Here is a 23,226-nt window from a genome sequence, read left to right as displayed (position 1 = left end):
AATTATAATTCATTAATTAACATTTATAGAGTGCCTACCCTTAGGAGAGCCACACAGAAAGCCCTAAAGATAGAACTATTACAAGTATACTGCATTTTCATTCCTTAAATCCTTTAGAGTATTCATTACTGAGGGTAATACATACGTGAGCTTTGAATTGCTCTTCGCCTAAACTTAGCATATAGCATATTATCTCCATAGATGTATAATTCCAGTACAGCCAAGTGTACTTCATAGGCCGAGTTTGCATCCGATTTCTGAGAGAAACGCGTTGCTTTAACGTAGGCACACCCGAAATGGCTCTTTGGCTGAGCCAGTAATGGTCTTCAGTCATAAAAAACAAAGCACAGAAAATTCAGAGGAGAAATCCAAGTGGTTCTCCATTGTCTGATGGGAGATTAGTTTTAGCTTACCTAAAGTTATTTGACTTGATGCCTGGGTAGAGCCACAATTAAGAATATTTTTAAATAAATACAGAAAGGATGAGGTTTGTTGATACTTTAGCTTTTCTCTTTATTTTCAAGTTGATACACTTTTCCTTTGTTGGTGCCTGCTCGTTTCTCAACTCACATTTCGATGTGGTGGCCTTTGCAAGGATCAATTTGGTGGTATCAGTCCGCTGATGCAGTTACTTACTTGGCTGATGCAATTACTAGCAGGGGAAGTTCGCACAAGTTCAGCTATTTATCATTACTGTAAACAGCTCACTGAGTGCCATTCATATACAATCTCCAAGTGCCCCTATAATGTCAACATCTGTGCTCTTCAGTTTCTAGGGAATATGCTAAATTGCACACAGCCACTGTCCAAAGGTTGCTCTCAACAGTCCCTTTTCTGGCACTGAGAGACCATTCACTTTTTTTTTTAATGTTTATGAGAGAGAGAGAGAGAGAGAGCGAGCACGCGAGCAGGAAGAGGAGCAGAGAGAGAGAGGGAGAGAGAGAATCAGGCTCTACACCACCAGAGCAAAGCCGAACGTGGGCCTTGATCCCACCAGGGGAACCGTGAGGCCACGACCAGATCCCAAATCAAGAGTCAGACGCTCAAACAACTGCACCACCCAAGCACCCCATGAGACCATTCATTTTTAAAGGCTCCCGAAGGCCATACAGATTTAGCCCTAAGAGACCCAGAAAGAGAGGTGAAAGGACTACAAACACGTCTCCCAAGCCCCACCTCCAATCCTGAATGAAGTTGGCTCTTGGCTCGCGCACAAACCCTGCTTCCTTCTACATGTACAAATCTCTGTGATTTGGCCTGTGATCTACCTGGAATGCCAAAATTTTGCATTTGCTCCATTTTTTTTTTTTTTCTTACCCTCTACGCCTCTCTAGTTTCCATTCTGGTTTTCTAATTTGAAAAAAAAAAATCTCTATTGAAACCAAGTAAGATTCAAATGAAATACTGAAAGCCCTGCAGACTTTACATTTGTAAAATGGGCTCTCCATACTTATCTAGATGGAAAAGGGATAGAATGATATCTATATGTGCAAACACTTAGTATTTGAGCTTTTGGCAGACGCAGTGGGGGGCGGGCAGTACTCAGAAGCAGAACAGTGTACTTGCCCTTGCAGCTACGCTTAATTTAATCCCACTGTGTTTCTCCCTTCCAGGATGAAAACATCATGCGCTCCATGCAGCTCTTTGAAAATGTGATTTAACTTGTCAAATGCATCCTCAAACAGACAAATGTGAACTATTGTACCACACTTAAACTTGGAGCTACCACTTTTAGCATAGATTGCTCAGCTTTACACTGAGGCATATTATGCAAACAAGCTTTGTTTTAATATAAAGCAATCCCCAAAAGATTTGAGTTTTCCAGTTACAACTTTGCATCCTTTTCATAATGCCACTGAGTTCATGGGATGTTCTAAGTCATTTCATGCCCTGTGACTCTTCAAAAGTACAGAATCTGGCAGAGAGTTTTACTGATTCTTTAGCCATGGGATTATTCAGCTTTCCCATTACCAGTGATTTTAAAATATCAGTGTTTTTTGCTACTCAACTGTATGTATTCAGCCCCAGGATTTTAAATGGTTTTCTAAACTACTGGCATCTGCATTTAATTTCCAGAAATTAATTTTCACGTTTGTATGCTGTAATTCCATTTATACACTAAGTAAACAAAACAAGATTACTATGATTAGTAACAAGCAAACACACAGTCCCAGTTTCTATGGATTTGCTGCTTTCTGTTAAAGATATTCATTTATCTGGCATTTTTTACAACATGAAACAAATTAGTTTATCACCCGATGTCAGCATATGCCTAATAAAGCTTATTTAATAAGCATTTCTTAATTTTTCATAATACATATTATAGCCAAGGCCTACACGATATATATAATTTTGGATTTGTTCAATCCTACAGGTGGACTATTTTCTATCTTGTCACTAAGTGGAAGTCCGTGAAGGTGTGGAACAAAGCAAGGATGTTTATAGGCACATGCAAAGGGTCAGGGTATCTGTCCTCGAGTTACATGGTAATGCTTAGTAACAAGTAATCCCTAACAGCATTGAGGGCCTACTCCATCCCCTCTCCCTCGACTCCTTCAAGACACCTTTCTATTACATGCCATTCAGGGACAAAGAAACCTGGACTACCCCAAGGCCTACAGGGAACAAAGAGCAAGCAGAATTCACTTTGAAAGCGTCAGTGACTCCATTTTATCAATAACTACCATACCAAAACTTCGTTAAAGATGAAAATAAATGCTAAGCAATTCATCTGGACTGTCTTATGATTTAGCTCATCGTAACACTCCAGCAATTCAGATTCTCTTCAATGATCTTAAGCCAAAATTGTCAAGTGGCCACAACATCACTTAGGATACACACACTTTCCCTACTTTGCAGAAATACCACAAAGACCGAGAGGCTACAGTGGGAGGAAATTAGCGACTGTCCTTGCAACACTAAATCAGGTATCTATTCTGGTGTAGAGATAGGATGTTGAGAGCCGCCCTGCTATCACCAGTGTAGACATTCAGAGTAGTACAGTACATGTACACTGAAATCCGCCATCGCGTGTTTGTGTAAACTCAATGTGCACATTTTGTATTTCAAAAAGGAAAACTAAAAGCGAATAAAATGTTTCTAACTCTACTGTCCATGTTGCAGGTATTTATTCCAACAAGCGTTAAGTTCCAGATTGAAAATATCATGTCCTTCTTTTGGCACCGTCGGGTCGTGTGCACGTTTGCCTCAGGGTGGGGCTGGGTGCGATGAAGAAGAGTAAAAGCAAGACCAGTGGGCCGGCGGGTGGTTTAGCCCATGTGGTCCGCGGACATGACGGGAGCAGAGACCTGAGGAAAGAGTACCCCAGACGGGGGAACTGGGAAGGACCAGAGCTCTGAGGGGCGATGGGCATTTCTGCACTTACAACTCCTTAGAAATTACTTGTGTTCCTTGACATCCCAGCTGTGAGACTGTATCTGAGGTGAGAACTGCAAAGAGGTCACTCCGTGTATTTGAGAGAAGGAGCGAGAGGGTGGTCTCCGATGCTGCTGAGACCGAAGACGGCTGCTCCTGCAGAAAGGAGTGATCCCCAATCTTCATCCCTCCCAAAGAAAATCTGCTTTGGATTCGGTGTGGTGGCGACTCACGTCCCCACAGCCTCTTCTTGCCCTCAGGATGGGAAGTCGTACTCTGGTTTTCTATGTCTCACTCCATTCCTTTCTCTTGTAGAGCGATCCAGGGTCAGCATCTACAACACCATCACTGAGGGCTATGCCTATAAAGTATGTTTTAAAAGCTTTTTTAATTAATGGTTAAACACAAGCAGGCACGACAAAATCACGGAGTGCATTTAAATGTTTTCAGATTTTAATTTCTGAAGATCTTCATGACATGAGTATCTTCAGTATTTTCAGACTACGGGATACAAAGATGACATTTACTTAAATAAAACCCAACACCTAAAGTTTAGGCAGTTTTAATAAGTTGTAATAAACAACATACTTACAAGAGAATTTACACATGTAAAAAAAAATTCTTAAACTAGAATATTCTGGCATGGACTTTTTCCAAGGATTCTACATCATAAGATGCATATGTACAGACAATAATTAAAAGTGAACTCACAAATGTTTATCCATACTTTAAATTTCCATAGCTTTGATAAATGACAAAATGACAAAATGTCTAAAAATAAGCACACAGCTACAAACTGAGTGTGAAAGGGATATTATAAATACAAAGCATTAGAAAATAAATACAAATGCATCTACTATAAACCCAGTAATGGTTGTTTGCACTAAGCTGTAAATATATGAAAAACCGACCCCACAAAATTATACTACTGTAGAACTGTTTTTAACAACTCCCCATCACTGACCATTCTTTCTTGTTGATGAGTAACTTTTATTTATTATGATTCAGTGGAACTAGGTTTACTCATCTTAAACTAGTAAGGAATGAATGGTGGCTGTGATTTACAAAAGAACAACCTGAAGTGAATCTGAAAAGGTACCATAGGTGCCCATGGCCAGCATTTCACACCTGTCACCAGGAAGTAAGCAGATTTTTGTGGGCTCCTTTCTTCAACAGCATATGGAACAATATGTTGGAATTTTAGATTTGATGATGATAAGGCTTCCCTGTCAACAGAAAAAAACGTAGCTTCATTAGTATCATGCAGGGTTCCCTAACAGGCATTAATTACACCTGTAGGAACAAGCCTAAAGAAGTGTCCGACACTCAAACCAAATGGAATGAGAACAGAATGATGGAATGAGAAGTGTAACATTTTTTCTGAGTTGAATACAGTATAGGTTGTCCTCTGTTTTAAAAAATGCTTAACTGGAGACTTAGTTAGGAACCAGATCACCAGTGTATGAATCCAGCTGCTGCCAGTCGCTTCCCTGTCAAATCTGGGGCTAGTTCTTTCTTTGAGCCTCAGTTTCTAGGTCTTTAAAGGGGGATAACGACAAATTCTACCCCTGAGGGCTGCAGTGATGATTAAATGGATACAATGTCTAAAAAGTACTCAAACTGACTACCTGACAGGTAATCACTTCCCACGTGTTCGATACAGATTGGGGTGTGTGCAAGTACGTACCTTTTCCAAGACAGATGTGCCTGTGATTTAGGATGAAAATTATATCAAGGTTGAGAGTGAACCAACTGCAACTTAAGGCAGGTAGTCAACTGATTGGTTATAAGAAAATGACACTGTGACTGTAACTCACTTTCCTGTCTGCCCTGCAGCTGAGTGTTTCCATCACTGTGGCACACACAAGCCCCAAGAAACGAGAGACTGTAATACTGAGAAGATTCTTTTAAAGACTCATCTCTACTGGGGCACCTGAGTGGCTCAGTCGGCTGAGCAGCTGACTTCGGCTCAGGTCATGATCTCGTGGCTCATGAGTTCGAGCCCCGCGTCGGGCTCTGTGCTGACAGCTCGGAGCCTGGAGCCTGCTTCGGATTCTGTGTCTCCCTCTCTCTCTGCCCCTAACCCACTAGCATTCTGTCTCTGTCTCTCTCAAAAAGAAGTAAACATTAAAAAAAAATTTTAAAGACTCATCTCTACTATTCAGAGAAGGAGAAAGATATACAAACATTTGGTTTTTGAAGACAAAGAAGAGCACTTGTTAATTTCAGGGAGGATTACAAAGTACTGAAAGCAAAAGCATAATGGTAATTAGGCCAATTTTTAATAGCACACCAACAGAAAATCTCTGATCAAATATTATCAAATTATTGAAATATTATGTTAAGACAGCAGAAGTCGAAAGCAAGAAGAGAAAAAGTCTGAACGAGCAAACAATACTTAACTTCAAAATCTTTTCTTACCCTGTATTAGCAAAATTCAAAACAACGACATCGCGTGGCAACAAGCGGAGCTCCCTCGCTGCCTGCCTCGGGAGCTCCGGGCTGCGCATGTACACCCCTCTGTGTTCTCCTCCAAATCTCATGTGTTCTGTCTGAAGTTTATTTACTCGAAAACTATGCCCTCCTCCGCACACCTACTCATGAAATCTAACATGCTGGGCCTGCCCCTTTCTTCTTGCCCGATTCCACAGGATGTGTGTAAACCAGCCGGGGAGAGTTTCAGATTGGAAGCTGTATCATCATTATTTAGCATCCGTTTACTTGCATTTCACAAGGGAGGAATTGGCAAATTACTTTGCATTCCAATTCTCAGAAGCACATCTATAAGCAAAAAGAAGTTCCCTTCTGCTGAGGACACTGGATTGGCTAGGGGATGGTTCTGTACCTCTCAACAAGGTGTCGGAATGCTAATCCTCCACACGCAATAAAGAAATCCGTTACCTAGCAGTCTAGGGACTTACCTGCTCCACCTAAACTTTATTCTAGGCATTCATCATGGAACGAATATAATCAATTTTAAAAGTCACTGTAATTGGTCAAATTAGGTAACTTAGACAAAGCTTAAACTAACGTATCTGACATTTTAAAATTGTATATGATCACACAAATTTCCTTATAATTCCTTTAGGAAGTAGCTGCAATGAAACTAAGTTCTGCAATGTTAAAACAGTCCCATGCAAAGCTATCATTAAGATCCGAATAAATGTTGGGGCGCCTGGGTGGCTCAGCAGGTTGAGTGCTTGGCTCTTGATTTCGGCTCAATTTGTGATTCTTGAGTTTGAGCCATGCTGTGCTGACAGCGTGCAACCTACTTGGGATTCTCTCTCTCTGCTCCCTATCCCCAACCTCTCAAAATAAATAAATAAACTTAAAAAAAAAAAAAAAAGGACCTGATTACATATAATCTCCAAAACAAGATAAGATCACTGCTTTACAGAAATATTTCCAAGACTAGATTATGTGAACACTGCTTGAAATGATGAAAATTCACTTAACCTAGTTATTTGACACCCCACATATAATGAGATTCCCCCAGAGAGTCCCGCACATTCTTGCAAGTCAGAATAATTTGATTCATCCTTGTGTGTGTGCGTGCGCACACACGTTCCAGATAGCATGCACTTCGAGACATGATATTGCAGCTATCTGGAAATCTCATTTCAATCTTTGAAGATGGGAAAATTGTAAATTTTTTAGACAGAAAAGATGGGAAATGAAAGAAAAAGAAAAGTACTTTCTTCAACGAGCTCTCTGTGTCAATCCTTTTGTTTTCTGAATTTTCCAATGGTCTAAGCAAGAACATCCAAACTAAAGAAAAAAAACCTGTCAAGTTGCACCACATGGAGGGTATAGTCAGTGCAGAGGAAGTGAACGGCCGTGTTAACACAATCTGGTCCGAATCCCAATGCTTAGAAACCGTGTGACCTACATAAGATGGAAGCTCCGAAGTCTCAAATGAAAATATCAACTCCACATGATAACTTGTGATTGAAATAATAGATGTCATACAGTCAGTTTCATAGTATAAAAGTAAAAAACAGGGGCGCCTGGGTGGCGCAGTCGGTTAAGCGTCCGACTTCAGCCAGGTCACGATCTCGCGGTCCGTGAGTTCGAGCCCCGCGTCGGGCTCTGGGCTGATGGCTCAGAGCCTGGAGCCTGTTTCCGATTCTGTGTCTCCCTCTCTCTCTGCCCCTCGCCCATTCATGCTCTGTCTCTCTCTGTCCCAAAAATAAATAAACGTTGAAAAAAAAATTTTTTTTTAAAAAAAGTAAAAAACAAAGAAGCAAACAAACAAAAACCCATGACTTTAGGAATAAGGCTTTACTTACACTCCCACCATGCTGCTCTAGCTTCTGTAATGCACTGGTGATGGGCTCTTTGAATTTCTTATCCCTCAGTCTCTTGGAAAGCTTTTAAGATAAGATTGGGAGAATGATTTGGAAAAGTAGCAATATTCACCACAGGCATAAGTAAAACTTCACTAAGGAGTATGCTAACTAGAAATAAAATCATTGAATCCTTACCGTATAGTTAAGTACACAAACACCACTTAATTTGTTTTAGATTCCAAGGCTTCTTTTAGAAAATATCTCATTGAAATTTATATACAATAGACACCAGTATATTTGTTAAAACAAGTTCAGCATTATAGTTCCAGTGTCCAGCATAATACTTGGCACAAAACACAAAACAGAAGGGCAGAGAGCAATAGATTTGTCAAAATGTTGAATGTCTGAATGGAGTAATCAATCTGAAATAAGTCATTTTATATATTAGGGTGAAATTCCTGTGGCTAGTCAGGTACAACCTGCTGACCTAAAGGTTGTAAGCAAACACCTGCCAGGATCCTCTTCCTTCTCTCCTAAGGCTTCCCATATATTAAGGTTCGAGAGTCTATTCCCACTGTGTCTTCTCTCCATCAAACACCTGGTGTTGGTGGGAATTCATCTCCCACTATTCCTAACCTCAGCATAGCAATCCTGATAGATTCACTACCATCCCTACTCTCTATAGGCTTTGCCAGATGTTCCCGGGGTGTATGGTCTCTCTGCAGGGTAAGAAGCTAAACATCCAGTTCTAGGATCTCTCCAAATGGATTGGTCCAAGAAGAAAACAGTGAAACTATGATTGAAATACATGCCTCAACTCTGAACTACAGAAGGATGCACACAGAGTAATGCCAGCTGTGGGTTATTCCAGCAAGGACTTTAATTTTTTATTAGTGTGTGCAGTAACAGATTAATTCCACCTAAAGAAAAGATCGGCCCTTGTCTCTGGCTCCCGGATGGGAACCTCTAAGCCCTTGGTATGATCCTGCCAGATAAGAACGTCTTTGTTTACATGGGGCCCTTGGGCCACATGATCTCAGCTCAGCTTCTGAAGAGGCTGGAGACTAAGGTCGACCATGCAAGCAGCCAGTCATGCTTGCTTGACAGAACCCTAATATGAACCCTGGGACACCACGCTGAGGGGAGTTTCTTAGGACGGCAATACTCCATCTGTGTTGCCACATATCACTTCTGGCTGGAGGAAGCAAGCGCTGTCCAACAACTCCAGTGTGAGAGGTCAACTGGAGACTCCACACTTTGTCCTTCCTGGGCTCTGCTCTGTGCACCTCCTTGCTTTATGGATTTTACTTGGTAGCCTTTCACTGTAATGAACTGAAACAGTGTAACAGCTTTTTGAGTTTCCCGAGTCCTTCTAACTGTCCAGTATCCCAGTGTGTATCTGTCCTAAGGATTAAGCTACACATAACAGGAAAACGTCTCATCCTAAATACTATTTACAGATTCACTAAAAACTTACAAGGAAAAACAAAGAAAATGATGAAAAACATGACTGTGGCAATGTACAATTACACAGGAGGGTGGATGAGCTGTCTTTATAATCCATGCTAATCAACACGGGCATAAGACCATTGTACTGTTCGTTAATTTTTGTCCCCTCCCCGACTCTCGCTCTCACTCTGTCTGTCTGTCTGTCTCTCTCTCTCTCTCTCTCAAAACTAAATAAACATTAAAAAAAAAAAAAGAAGAAGAATCAGATTTTTTTTAGGATTTCTGAATCCGTTAACGACTAACTGGAAGCCACTGATCAGGACAAGATACAGACAGCGCATGATACGCATACACAAGCACTCTGTCATCTTTTCAGTACTTACACTTGTCAGCAGATGTTTCAGATGGTCATTCAGAGAAGGACCAACGACGACACTTAGCTGCATGAGAGCATTCAGACCTCTTGCAAACACGTCATCATCCAGGTGTACCTGGGGGGTTAGACGGTCAGGGGTACAGGGACAGAAAAGGAAAGAGGAAAGACAAGGAAGAAGAAAGGGCAAGCAGGTGGAGAAAAAAGTAAGACTGAACATTCAAAATTAGAAGATAAGCCACTAAACCCTGAATCTAAAAAATACCCTTTAATGTTATACCATCTAGAAGCAAAAAAATAAACTTCTGGCTTGACTGAAACATTAGCTTAGCTGTATCACAGCAAGCAGCAAGGCTGATGTGAGGTTTCTTACTTTCTCTAATTACTGAAAATGTCCCCTTTTACCTTTTGGATATCCTCTACAGGTGTCTTCAAGTAAGTAACCATCTGTCCCTGAATAACCATGGCCTAATTTTGCACGCACATCAAAATCACAGGTAAAGGACTCATTTGCATACAATTTGGAAGAAAAAAAGACATAAAATATTCTAAATGTACCACAGAAAGTCCAAAGGAATAGAGGATACCAGAGCTGCCTTTAGCACAGGAACCAGTCTTGGAAGCAAAGGCACAGCTTTTTCAGGAGCTCCTTGGACCAAAAGTAATTCTCTAAATCCCTCCTTTGACACGAAGGTGTATGGATGTTTAGTCTCTCTCAAACCCTGCCAAAGACAAAAAACAAACAAAACAAAACAAACAAGCAAACAAAAAAGATTTACTAAGCATCTGATTATACTAACAACAAAATTGAATTCTTACTAGTCTAAATGAAAATCAAGTTTTATTATGGTTTTCCTAATCATGATTTATAATTTCAATAATTACAATTTCAGTTAAACCCAGAAATTGTGGAACAAAGGACATACATGGGACAGGAAGAATTTCTACCCACAGGAAGGAAGGAAAAGATTTTGAACATTAAAGGAACAGGAAAAAGAAACGGAAAAGCAAGGAAAAATAAAGGAAATAAAGAAAAAGAAAGGGAGGGAGAAAATAAAAGGAGAGAGGAAAGAGAAGAAAGGTAAATAATAAAAAAAAGGAAAAACGTAAAAGAAATCCTCACTAGGATACTGAAAACATTTTGTGTGTACTACCAAATACTGTCTGAAAGCACAGAAAATCAGCCTAAAATGATGGTTTATAATTATTGGACCTCCTACAACTTGTTTAATAAGTTTCTAAAATATTGTATTTCCTTCATATTTAAATATTTTATATTAAGATATTTAAAAAACATTGTTTCCTATGAAAATCTTACAGAAAACCACTGTAAGATTTTAAATGTCATTTTTAACATTGGAATGTGAAATAAAAATATGAAGGGGAGCCTGAGTGGCTCAGTCAGTTGAGCGTCCGACTTTGGCTTAGGTCATGATCTCACGGTTCATGAGTTCAAGCCCCATGTTGGGCTCCGTGCTGACAGCTCAGAGCCTGGAGCCTGCTTCAGATTCTGTGTCTCCCTCTGTCTTCGCTCCTCCCCTGCTCACACTCTGTCTCTCTCTCAAAAATAAATAAGATTGAAAAATATATATATATGAAAATAACCCGTATCATTTCTTTCACCCTAAATGCATCAGAAACTATTGGATAGTACTCTTTTATGATTTAATCCATCACTTTGAGTCAAGACAGAAGAGCCACCTGACTTTTTTTGAAAACATAATACAAAAAAAAAGCAACAGCAATACTCCACCAGTTTGACGAATTATTATCTGTGAATAAGTAAAATTGGCTGCAAAGTCATGCCTAAAAATACTAATTTTCAACCAATTTGCTCTTTAGACCAAACTACCTGCTTCCAAACAGTGATCAAACACTTCTTTTCCTGGACCGCCAAGCACAGCAGCACCACTTTGGAACACAGCTTCTATCACCCTAAGGTTGTGCCTATCCTGGTCATTGTAGAGATGAGGGATCAGGTCAAGAGAAGTGGATTTCCATAGTGGTGGTTCTGTCAGTACTTTTCCATTATTAAATAAGTAGAAGGAAAGGCTAATAATGTACCCAACACAGAAATAAAGGCATTGGTGTTTGGAAAATAATTATTTAAAGCACTGACTTTATGTAATCTCAACTAAACACAGAGTCCCTTTAGGGACTCTCCAAATTAAAGAACTCCCCTCACCTTCCTCACTTTGTGATTAGCTAGAGCATTTTTTTTTTTAATGTTTATTTTTGAGAGAGAGAGTGAGTGGGCAGGTGCACCAGCTCATGGGGGAGGGGCAGAAGAGAGAGAGAGAATCCCAAGCAGGCTCCTCACGGTCAGCCCAGACCCAGATGCAGGGCCTGATCTGATCTTACGTACTGTGCGATCATGACCTGAGCCGAAATCAAGAGTGGGATGTTTAATCAACTGAGCCACCCAGGCACCCCTAATTGGACCATGTTTTCAAAGGTGTCACTATAGTTGTGATTCATCTAAAAAATGGTCTGCTACCATATACAAAAGGTTTAAAAAAACTTTTTAAACTAATGAAACATTGATACATTTTTAAGTTTTTAATACCAAGTTTAAAAGACTTTGATCAAAACTGAATTTCAAAATAGGCTACCCATAAAAATATGCTGTTATTAAACCAAAATAATCTTGTAAGCAGAGATATAAATTAAGAAAAACAAAGACCAACAAAAATGATCGTAACTCTTAAAAAAGACAAGTATCTGTAACTTAAACATAAGACAACTGGCTAGTTCATTTCTCAACTTGTGACTCTAAGGGAATAAGTTTCACAGAAGAGATCACTGATCCACTTGAAGCTAATACTCTGCCAACTTTTTCCTGACATGTTAAAAAATAAGGAATCTATCAAAAATTTTCTTAAAATCCTCTACAAAAACGATCTCCCTGACATTCAACTTAAAATGTACAGGTGGGCAAAAGCCCAGAGAATTTTCCAATAAGGACGTTTAGGTAGTTAGCATCAGTTCCCTAAAAAACATATCACATTCACGTTAAACATGACTGGTTGTATAGAAATAGATCAACCACTCATTGCTATCTGATGTAGTTTACGTTAAACCACTGATGTTCTCCTGATATGACTCATTCAATATGATTCCAAGTACTTTTTTGGAATTAAGTGTGAATATTTCATCTACTTATCTACAAATCCCTGTGTAGACTAAGTTGTTTATAAAGCTGATTAATCAGTTTCTAATAAACATATACTGATCATAATTAGTTCCTAAGGGAGCGTTGGTGTTTTAATGACTTTCGCTTGGCTCTTACTCCAAAAGCATAAAATAAGATTTACTGATGCGTTGTGAAGTAACATTTAATACAGTTTTTAAGGTGTTTTTTTCCATAAACACTCAGGAGAAATGGAAATCACACATACCTCTGCTAAAGTAATAAGAAGAGGATCAAATGGAAGATTTTCAGGAGGACATTCCCACTGCAATCTGTGTTTCACTGAACCATGGACCAATCTAAAATAACAAACACTGGTAAACGCAACACGGACAATGTAATTATATATTAAACACTAATTCTCTAACACATTCAGACTCTTTCCAGAACATAATCATATTAGAACTATTCTGTAACATGTAGGAATATCATGGCTTGCAACGTTATTACGAAGGCATCTCACACAGCAAAGTCTGTAACCCCACACTCCTATCCTTTCAGCAAAACTGTTTCGCGGCAAAACTAAACTCCACATGTGTTCAGCCTACAGTGTTGGGAGTTCAAGCATGCTGCCATCTGTGAGTCTTAACACAAATGCTACACTTGACATGTTTAAGTCATAATTATAACAAAATAGGTAACCTACCAATGTGCAAAGAAATGTGATAATTAGAAACAGTAACGTGTTTTATATGGAACATTATTTTTCAGATACAGATTCTTTAACCCTCATGATCTAAATACAAGCCAGATTTCCCCTCTGTTACACAAAAGAAAACAGGCCAGGAGGTGAAACAGCCCATGCAGGGTTACAAAATGGTAGCCCCTTGCATTGGTCACTGCTGCTGCTGTTGCTTTTTAAAAATTTTTTTTTTTATTAACAGCTTTACTGAGTCATAACCAACATGCAACAAACTGTACATGGTTATGAAGTGTAACATTTGATACAGGTTTTGATATATAAATACATCAAGAGAACCCTCATCATAACCATGACAGTGAACTTACTCAAGACGCTCAAATGTTTCTTCACCCTTTTGTAATGTTCTCAACCTCTTGACACCTTTTTTAGTGTTATTTTCTTAATAGCAAGAGGCCTCGGTAACATTTTTACAATTTTAGCAACCATGATTGCTTAGAGTGGAGAGGGGGGGTGTAAGAATATGTAAATATGGTTTTGACTCAGAATAAAATAAAAAAATAACAATAAAGTGAGGAATGCCTCTTGAGCTCATTTCTCCAAATCTGCAAATACCATTAAAAACTACATTTCCTTAATTTTAGAAAACAACAAAAAGAATGTTGTGGTTATTCTTTCCACAATGAAAATGACATTTCCCATCACCTAGAACGGCTAAAACTGGACACACTTAGAAGAAAGAAATGCTTCTTGGTAGTGAAATCTTAAAATGGTATCATTCTATCAGTAACTATATCGTTTTCTTTAAAACACTTCTGATGTCTATCACAAAAGGTGGCAAAAACTGTATCAAAAGTGAGGAAGAACTACCGTATATACTCATTAATAAATATAATTTCAATAAATACAACTTTTTGAAATTTTTCAAATGTCATTTCAAAAACTAATGAAACAGGGTATTATGCTAAGTGAAATTAGTCAGAGAAAGACAAAAATCATATGACTTCAGTCATATAAGGACTTTAAGAGACAAAACAGATGAACATAAAGGAAGGGAAACAAAAATAATATAAAAACCTGGAGGGGTACAAAACAGAAGAGACTCATAAATATGGAGAACAAACTGAGGGTTGCTGGAGGGATTGTGGGAGAGGGGACGGGCTAAAGGGGTAAGGGGCATTAAGGAATCTACTCCTGAAATCATTGTTGCACCATATGGTAACTAATTTGGGCGTAAATTTTAAAAAATAAAAAATAAAATAACAAAAAATAATCTCCATTAAAAAAAAACCCAAAACAACAACAACAACAACAACAACAAAAAACTAATGAAACAATTCCATTCAATTGTAAACTTTCAGTTTCAGACTATTTACTTGCAACTTGCCCGAGGCTATGAATGCTTATATTGTTTCAGAAACTGGTTAATTCCATTTCTTAAATTACAGATTTGTAATTCTATTTTGAAATGAAATGATTTTCTTCAACAGTGTCTCATGATCTACCCAGTCCAACAGCCAAAGTGTAAATAAGTCACCTTTATTGCAACCTCCTAGTATATAAAATTTTCAATACATTCAAACTAAATACTGTTATTGATTTGACTCAGTTATTTTGAATAATCTGGTCAGTTATCATCCGTACTGATTTACCTGCAAGGAATACCTCCTTTAGAGTAAATAGCCTCAAATGCAGAAGGGGCTCGGGACTGTTCACCAAACTGAAAGAAAAAGACGACAGGAATGCAGTAAGTATACCATCACCTCCACTCTGTGATACCTGCCCGATTTTAATCCCGCTGAGGTCAGAGGCAAAGGGACACCCTGACTTTTCACCCATGATGCTGGTATCAAGTGCATCACTCGACTCAGCAACACACCTGAGGAAAACGATCAGTCCCCTCAGTACTGGGCCCACAACCACAGCCACAAACTGTGTATTTCTTTTTAGCCCCTAACTTGTTTCAGAAGGCGTGAAGGCACTGGGATCACCTATATAATATAGACAAATACTTTTATACGAACACCATAAATAAATATAACAAAGATAATACATCTTTCTACCCTCCCCCACTGTGACCTCTCAAGGTGAGGGCTACATGGGGAAGAAGTGTTAGGTACAGGGAAAGCAGAATTGTCTTCAGTCGCCAGCACATCTCCTACTTGTCCTCCAGTCAAATATGGATGGCCTGGATGGTCCAGAACCTGTCATCTCTCCCAAATGGTTTCACGCTTCTACAAAAAGCAAAGGCTTACGATAGGCAGGAGTGACAGAGCTGAAGGTGGAGCAAGGCTCTCACAAACATGTGCTCAGATGTGTTTGCTTAGATACATAACGTCACAACTTTGTTTGTCCACATATTAAGGATAAATTAATTCTGGGGGTGACTGGGTGGCTCCGTTAGTTAAGTGTCCGACTTTGGCTCATGTCAGGATCTCATGGTTTGTGAGTTCAAGCCCCACATGGGGCTCTTCGCTCTCAGCACGGAGCCCGCTTAGGACCCTCTGTCTCCCTCTCTCTCTGCCCCTCCCCTGCTCGCGCTCTCTCTCTCAAAAATAAATAAACAACAACAAAAAAAAAAGTTAAAAAACAAAAGAATAAATTAACTCTGTATCTATTCCCAAAGATCATTTAAGAGATGATCAATCACAATGTTTAAATAATCACAGCATACATGATTTCAATACAGTTGATCCTTAGAGAATTTAGGCACAAAAAGTTAATTATTTTATCACACAGTACTTTGAACATAATCAAATAAAATACAGTTGTCTAAATTATAAAATACAAACGGACTAATCTGTTTTAAAGATACAACTAGATAAAAATATTTTTCAATCACTTGCAATAATTTAAAAATATATTTAAGGGTATAAGTTTAGAATTCGCCTTTTTTCCTCTGGAAAAACACATGTTTGAAGTTAAAACACACAGAGGAAATGTCATTGACACATACTACTATAATAGGAGATTCATTTACAAAGTTCAACTCACATTCTGCATAATAATTCACAGAAATAGTAATGTTTCATTCATTTAATTACAATTCCTACTAAGAAAAATTTCTTTTAAAAACTGTTTTCAAGTAATTGATATCAGATAAGGAAACTTGAAAAAGTGTTTGTTGAAGTGGGGGGGAAAATTAAGACAAATTAGGACTACAAACACTTTTTTAGTTCTGCCACCTATTAGGAACTGATTTTACTTTTTGGACCTACAGATCATGTAAATAATCCCTAAATATCCAAAACAACCACCAAGACAAAATTTCTGATTGAAATTCTAAGCCATTCCATTCTTTTCCTTTAATTTTTAACTCATTTTAGAGATAATCATAGCTTTATCTTCCAAGTCCCACATTATCAATTTTTTTTCTAACCAGTGGGTTCATTTTATCAATCTTTACCAAATTTTACCAAAATTCCATTACCATGAAAAAAACTCTAGTCCCTTCAGTTTTTAGCAATATCATCACACACTAGATTTCAACTGTAAAATTATCAACATTAAATATACTTCACTATACTGAGTTTCAACACATGTAATTTTTGATCCAAGTGAAGTGCTCAAAATTTACACACATTAAAGTGTATAAATTATAGGTATGTAGACCGGTGAATTCTCCAAAACAGTGGGGTAACAACATGCAGGTGTGGAAAACCTGAATGTGACCAGCACCCTAGGAACCTCTGCCGTGCCTCTTCCCAGTCACTAACCACCTTTTTCCCTAATGGTGACTTCCGCCCTGACTTCTGACTGACTTGCTCTGGTTTGGTAGCTTTTACAGATCTTCGACATGGTCTTGTCTAATATCCTCTATTCTCAGGTCAAGTCATTATTTCCCCAAACTTTCCTTAATTAGTAATAAAATTTAAGGTTAGGGCCACTAAATATTACTACTTTACAAAGTTCTTTCCCCAAAGAGAGGAAAAGAACAGAAGTGTCACCATGAATCTCTCGATTAAACGTGGGAAAAAGAAGCAAGGGCAAGGAGAGAGGAGGGCATTCTCCGGGAGTCCCACTCCTCTGACACTGTGCAGTTTACAGAAAGAAGCAAAGCAACACATATGCTCACACGATTTTTCACTTGGAAAGTCAGAAAATCTCCTGCCCTTGGCCAGTTCATCGTACCCTTTCTATGTTTTACCCGCCATCAAAATCAGTGTCTCCGCCATTCTCATAATCCCCTTTAAAGGCTGAAACCAGGATCGTCTTACCCTACGCAAGGTTGGGCCACACACTGCCTGGTGTTGTAGCACACGTGTGCTCACTTTCTGGATAATTCAGTGATCTACACACTTAACGATTATCCACTTTCATGCGCGTAAATCTCCTACTTGTGAAATGTGGTTAAATTGCTGTCAGAAGGCAAAGGGAGGCTGGTACTATAGAGGCATTTCCTGGGGAGCTAATTTATAAATCAAAGCAAAATAGGGACGTTTATGCAACAATGGAAGCATGTGATTCCTCCCACGTCAATTGAATACAAGTTTACTCACTGACATTAGGAAGTAGCAGAACTAAAGAAAATAAAAAAATAAAGCTGATATGCAATTCATCTTACACTCTACAGTACTGCTCCATGAATGTGACAGGATACGCCACAACTGGTTATTCCCCATTTGACACCTTCTCATTTCCACACTTACATCATCATTATTTCCATTCTTCATCATGATTACCATATGCCCTTCATCACTAGCCTAAATGTAACAAAACAAAAAACAACGCCTAGAAGGCAGTCCTGACTGTCTTTTGTGCCTACCGGGTTAATTGTCTTAGGGTTAAGTTTATCACTTGGTCGAGGATGAAATTTTCTTGTGGACTCTGGAGAACTGGTTGATGATGAGGATTTGCCTTGTTGAACTGTAGTCCTATGTTTTATTTGTATGCTCGATGATGTCCTTTGATCACAGTTATCTGGAAAAAATGGAAGATCAACAACAACAAAAGAGGTGGAAGAGATAAAGTTCACTCTTATCCATCTGTGTAACAGAATGTGTCACTAACCCAATTCATCTCTTCATTTAAAAAGCAATGTTCTGTACCTGCCCCTCTGTTTCTCAGCTGAACGCCTCCGTGGCACTCTGATTTCTGCATTGCTTCCCTTTCACGCCTGCAGTTAAATGCAACTTGATTTCAGAATTTGGGGAGTAAGAGATGCATTAACAACATAAAGACCAAAACAGAACAGAGTAAATAATATAGTAAAAGACACACAAAAAAGATATGGCATGGAGCAAAATACCCCAAAGACCAATGAAAAAATACAAAATTATGTCAACTTCAGTATCAATAACAGTAAATGAAAAACAATCTGTAAAAAAATAAGATAAATAAAATAAACATTTTTTCCCATTCAAACTGTCAAAATAAGCTTTTAGAAACTCAACTGCAGACCTCTGGCTATAGTCAGAAAACATGGACTGGATTTCTGAAAGGAGTAACAGGTTGGCACATACCCTGGCGTCTCTATCTTCTCTGGTCTCTGTTATTTCCAAAGGCCCAAATGCTAACACCTGCATATCAAGTCCCACTTTTCAAGACATAATGACCTCTCCCAGTCAAGGTACTGAAGCTCCTTAACCTGAACATAACCAAAACTACGGTTATCACACTGAAGTTATGGACCTCTTGTTAATTCAAGGTACCACCAACTTTCTGGTCCCTCAGGCTAAAAGACTTAAGAGCACTGTTACCTTCTTTTCCTTCACTTCTTACAGATGTAATCAATGTGGTGTGATGAGGTGGAAGCCGCTTTAGGCTCAGATCTGGGTCTACACCCTCATCTCTACCAATTACCAGGTTTATGAATTAGGTAGATCATTTAATCTCCCCAAGCCTGGATTTCCAGACATTTTAAAAGCGGAGGATAATACAAGCCTATACAGGCTGTTACTGAGAAGTAAAGAAGGCATTATATCAAGTTGCTCAACCAGCCAGCGATGGTTCACTTCTCCCTCTTCCACGCTTTCCTCTTTTCCGCTAATGGGAGGACTCTAGTTCCCAGTGATGATGTTCTGCCTAATCAGATTATTTCTAAACTCCTATGTCTACCAAGCAATCCTCCACCACACGCACCTGGATTCATATACCCAACTGCCTGCTGGTATTTCTAGGTCTGGCTCCAGTCCCAAATTCCATGCGGCCTTTCCTGATCTCCTGTTTCTCAAATGTGTATGTCCATGGCACTCTTGATTTCCGCACTATCTCCTTCTTATTTCTACTTGATTACTCCACTCCCTCACTGCATAGCACTCTAGTCATTCTTCCACTAGAGCATTTCCCACTCTAAGCCTTTAGAATTGCTATTAAATACATAACTACCCTGGGGTGCCTGGGTGGCTCAGTCAATTAAGTGTTGGACTCCTGATTTCGGCCCAGGTCATAATCTCAGAGTTCGTGGGTTCGAGCACCACAGCAGACTCCTCTCAGAGCCTGCTTGGGATTCTCTCTCTCCTTCTCTCTCTGCCCCTCCCCCCACATGTATGCATGCTCTCTCTCAAAATAAAGTTTAAAATATGTGTGTATAGGGGCGCCTGGGTGGCTCAGTCGGTTAGGTGGCCGACTTCGGCTCAGGTCAACATTTTGTGGTCCGTGAGTTCGAGCCCCACATCGGGCTCTGTGCTGACAGCTCAGAGCCTGGAGCCTGTTTCAGATTCTGTGTCTCCCTCTCTCTTACCCTCCCCCGTTCATGCTCTGTCTCTGTCTCAAAAATAAATAAAAGTTAAAACATAATAATAATAAAAATATAAAATATGTGTGTATATATACATATATACACACATATACATATACACATACACATATGTACATACACATACACATACACACACAGACACGCATATAACTACTCCTCAACTACACTGTAAGATCTTCCTTTAAGGCAACATAGATGAAGTCTTCTTCCACTTCCAAATGAGTTTTTCAAATATTGGAGACACAGACTCCTTCGTTTTCTCTTCTTCAGGATAAACATTGATGCTTTGGCAAGTAATTCCTCATGAGATGATTTTAATCCACTTGCCAAATTAGAATTCTTCACAAGGAGGACAAAACTCCGTTAACTCAGCCCCAAGATAGTTCAAACATGATGTGACCACATCCAACTGCCTTGCAAAGATAAATTAAATGTAAGATCGTTTCATAAACAGAACAATTTTCATTCACCTAATTTCCTCATCTTACTACCAGCAGATGACTTACTTCCCAATATCACACTTCACTTTCATTCTTAAGGCATTTACCAGAATTATGGTAATTAATGGCTCATTAAATTTGTCAGATAATATTCTAAGTCAAGATAAGCCAGGCTTTAAATATTTGACCTAACACTGCACTTCAGTGAATATTCAACAAGTATTTACTATCATGCCAGGTCTCAGTTTTGAGAATTTCCTGATGGGAACAGCATGATCTAAGTTTCTGTATGCATGTATGCATATATGTATGTATCAATCAATCAATCAATCTGTGTCTCTGTTTCTTCAACTCTATAATTGGGGACAATTACAGTAACTGCTCTTAATGTTGATGAAGACTAATGAATTAATATTTCTTTTGATCATAAATTGTAATAGCTGTCACAGCTGAAAATGAGGCATCACAAAGATCCTACCCACAAACACAAAAAGAGCAGAGTTCGACACATCAAACCATGATGCATAGTTTTCAACACTACCTACCAAATCTACAGAAGTTTGTGTAGGAACAACTAAATTTCTATCTTCTTTCATGTGAAAAAGATGTTCCTGAAAGGTACCTGCAAGAAGGTGCTGCGTTATATTTTGAATGAATTCAAAGAGCCGCTGAAACTCTTCATTTTGAAAAACTCTGAAACATGCCAGAAAATTGAGCCTCCAAAGGTTTTACACATACAGGGCAGTTTTTATGTATAATATACTTAGGTAAATTTCAGCAGTCATTTCAAAACACACATACACGATGCAAACATTTCTGCGTTCACTTTCAAAACACCCTAGAGGCTTGCTTTCCAAAACAATTATTTTTCACCTATTATTAAAAGAATCCACCTTTACCTTACAAATTAAGTCTGCTCAATTTTTTAAAATGATACCCATCTGGGAGCATACCACTGACAACAAAACCGGAACATGAGTTGTTTGTAAAAGAAAAAAGACTTAATTCATCTTACACTCAACAACTCTTTTAAGTATTTTTTTTTTCAACGTTTATTTATTTTTGGGACAGAGAGAGACACAGCATGAACGGGGGAGGGGCAGAGAGAGAGGGAGACACAGAATGGGAAACAGGCTCCAGGCTCTGAGCCATCAGCCCAGAGCCCGACGCGGGGCTCGAACTCACGGACCGCGAGATCGTGACCTGGCTGAAGTCGGACGCTTAACCGACTGCGCCACCCAGGCGCCCCAACTCTTTTAAGTATTTTTTCATTAAATAACATGAGGAGGGTGGTGTAAAGAGGTAATAATGGTGGAAGGAAGTGAAAAGGTAAGGACTGTTTTGTGCTACAAATATTATCGCAGTCACCTCTCATTCTTTTACAAAACAATATAAAGATTCTAAACAGGCACTAGAGTCCACTTGAACCAAACATCTAAACTATGTCATAATACCAGAGAGCAAGCAAATCAAGCAGGGCCCCAACAGCAGAACCCTCCTTTTCCCTTTCGTCTCCTTAGGTGCCGCGAATCATCCGAAAGGGGCCATAGACATCCGTGTCAGCGCTAGGAAAAGCATACTTCGGTTTTCATTGTTTTGGACAGCTCACATCCTATTTCTTTCCCTATATGCACTTTCTTCCGGGACCACGCTTTGAGACCACCGCACTAAAAGGCTTGCTAAATTCTCAAGGGGCAGAGGCCACTTTTTTGCCTACTCTCTCATCCGTTGTTCAGAAAGTTCCAGAAGTGACAGGCATCCCACTGAAGAAACCGTGACCCATCTCTAAAGCTCCTTCAAATTCCAGAGTGCAGCCACAGAGCCCAATATCCACCTATCTCAATCCCTTTTTTATCATAAATCCACAGGGCCAATATTAAGGGTCTTAAATTTTCTTCCATTTTCCTACCCTCTTCCTAACACCACACTCTTCCAAACACTTAAGACCCGTTCAGGGACAGAGTGGTGTCAAAGTTGGAAAATCAGGAGGACGTGTAGGAAAAAAATCCAGAAAAACAGAGTTGAGTGTTTTGGGTTTTTTTTTTTTTTTGGCTTTTTTGTTTTGTTTTAAGCAGCCGGGGAGCGGGGAGGAAGAAGGGCGGGCTACTTTCCGCCAAAGCCTGACCCCGGGAAAGGAAGGGTGCGCTCTCGGCGCTCGGCAGCTTCAAGGTCCTTAGCAACGAGTCCGGCGGCCCTAGAGACAGGCCAGCCCGGAAGCCTGCAGGGCGGAGACGGCGCGGGCGGCACGGCGGGATCCCCGCACCCCTGGCCCACGGCACCCGGTACCCGATCCTACCGCGCCTCTCTCCCGCGGCGATGCGCACGCCGGCCGCCACGCCGGCTGGCACTTTCGCCCTGCGCCCGTTCGGCCAACTACCCACTCGCGTCACCGACCGCCGGGGTTCGGGAAAACGAGGATTCGCGCGATCCCCGGGTCTGGCCGCGCCGCGCAGTGACGTCAGACGCACGCAGCGTCCTCTAAGCCTTTAGCAAGAAGGCTGCGGAGGCGCCGGGCGGAAGAGGGTTGCCCTGGCAACGAGGCGCCGGGGGCTGGCGTTGCGTGGTGGCGAAGGGGCACCGTGCGGAGGGTCTTTGGGGACTGATGAGAGGTGCAGGGAGCAGAGGAGAGCACAGAGTCCTAGTTCCCTGCACCACAATCTCTCCCTAGTCCCTGTACCTAACACTTAACACGTTTCTTGAACACTTAAAATATTGTTTTCTCCACCTGCCCTAGAACCTGAGAGCTAAGGATCCTGAACTCCAGCCCCAG

General features: G+C 39.9%; 2 protein-coding genes across 4 annotated transcripts in view; one reads left to right on the top strand and one right to left on the bottom strand.

Moving 5' to 3' along the window:
- The window catches only part of KCNIP4 (potassium voltage-gated channel interacting protein 4), a 226,048-nt gene extending 224,387 nt beyond the window's left edge, over positions 1 to 1,661 (top strand). For both annotated transcript variants that reach the window (XM_047091976.1, XM_047091977.1), the window contains exon 8: positions 1,614 to 1,661. In XM_047091976.1, coding sequence (XP_046947932.1) covers positions 1,614 to 1,661 — 48 coding nt within the window. The remainder of the gene's footprint in view (positions 1 to 1,613) is intronic.
- Positions 489 to 22,856, bottom strand: PACRGL (parkin coregulated like). Of its 2 annotated transcripts, XM_047091975.1 has the most exons (10): positions 22,753 to 22,856; positions 18,365 to 18,432; positions 18,082 to 18,236; positions 14,969 to 15,036; positions 12,885 to 12,975; positions 10,074 to 10,208; positions 9,497 to 9,604; positions 7,665 to 7,745; positions 4,504 to 4,601; positions 489 to 3,736 (listed from the first exon to the last, which is right to left on the bottom strand). In XM_047091975.1, exons 2-9 carry the CDS (start codon positions 18,414 to 18,416, stop codon positions 4,545 to 4,547), a joined length of 747 nt encoding a protein of 248 aa, XP_046947931.1. In that variant the 5' UTR covers positions 18,417 to 18,432; positions 22,753 to 22,856; the 3' UTR covers positions 489 to 3,736; positions 4,504 to 4,544. The 2 variants fall into 2 exon arrangements, with proteins under 2 accessions (XP_046947931.1, XP_046947930.1); XM_047091974.1 differs by lacking the exon at positions 489 to 3,736 and having other exon boundaries at positions 3,922 to 4,601.
- Between the last annotated feature and the right edge of the window lie 370 nt (positions 22,857 to 23,226).

Source organism: Lynx rufus, unplaced genomic scaffold (assembly GCF_022079265.1).
Source record: "Lynx rufus isolate CCGP_SWC_20201006 ecotype Redwood Valley unplaced genomic scaffold, mLynRuf1.p SCAF_3, whole genome shotgun sequence".
NCBI classification, from domain to species: Eukaryota; Metazoa; Chordata; class Mammalia; order Carnivora; family Felidae; genus Lynx; species Lynx rufus.
This window is presented reverse-complemented; position numbering and strand designations above follow the sequence as displayed.

What these genes read in the sequence shown, in the direction of transcription:
- PACRGL (XM_047091975.1), bottom strand. Translation starts at nt 18,416, where the DNA reads ATGCAGAAATCAGAGTGCCACGGAGGCGTTCAGCTGAGAAACAGAGGG. An exon ending in ACCCTAAGACAATTAACCCG is followed by an intron (nt 15,037 to 18,081) that starts GTAGGCACAAAA and finishes TTTTTCTTTCAG; the next exon opens with TTTGGTGAACAGTCCCGAGC. An exon ending in TAGAGCAGCATGGTGGGAGT is followed by an intron (nt 4,602 to 7,664) that starts GTAAGTAAAGCC and finishes TTCTGTTGACAG; the next exon opens with GGAAGCCTTATCATCATCAA.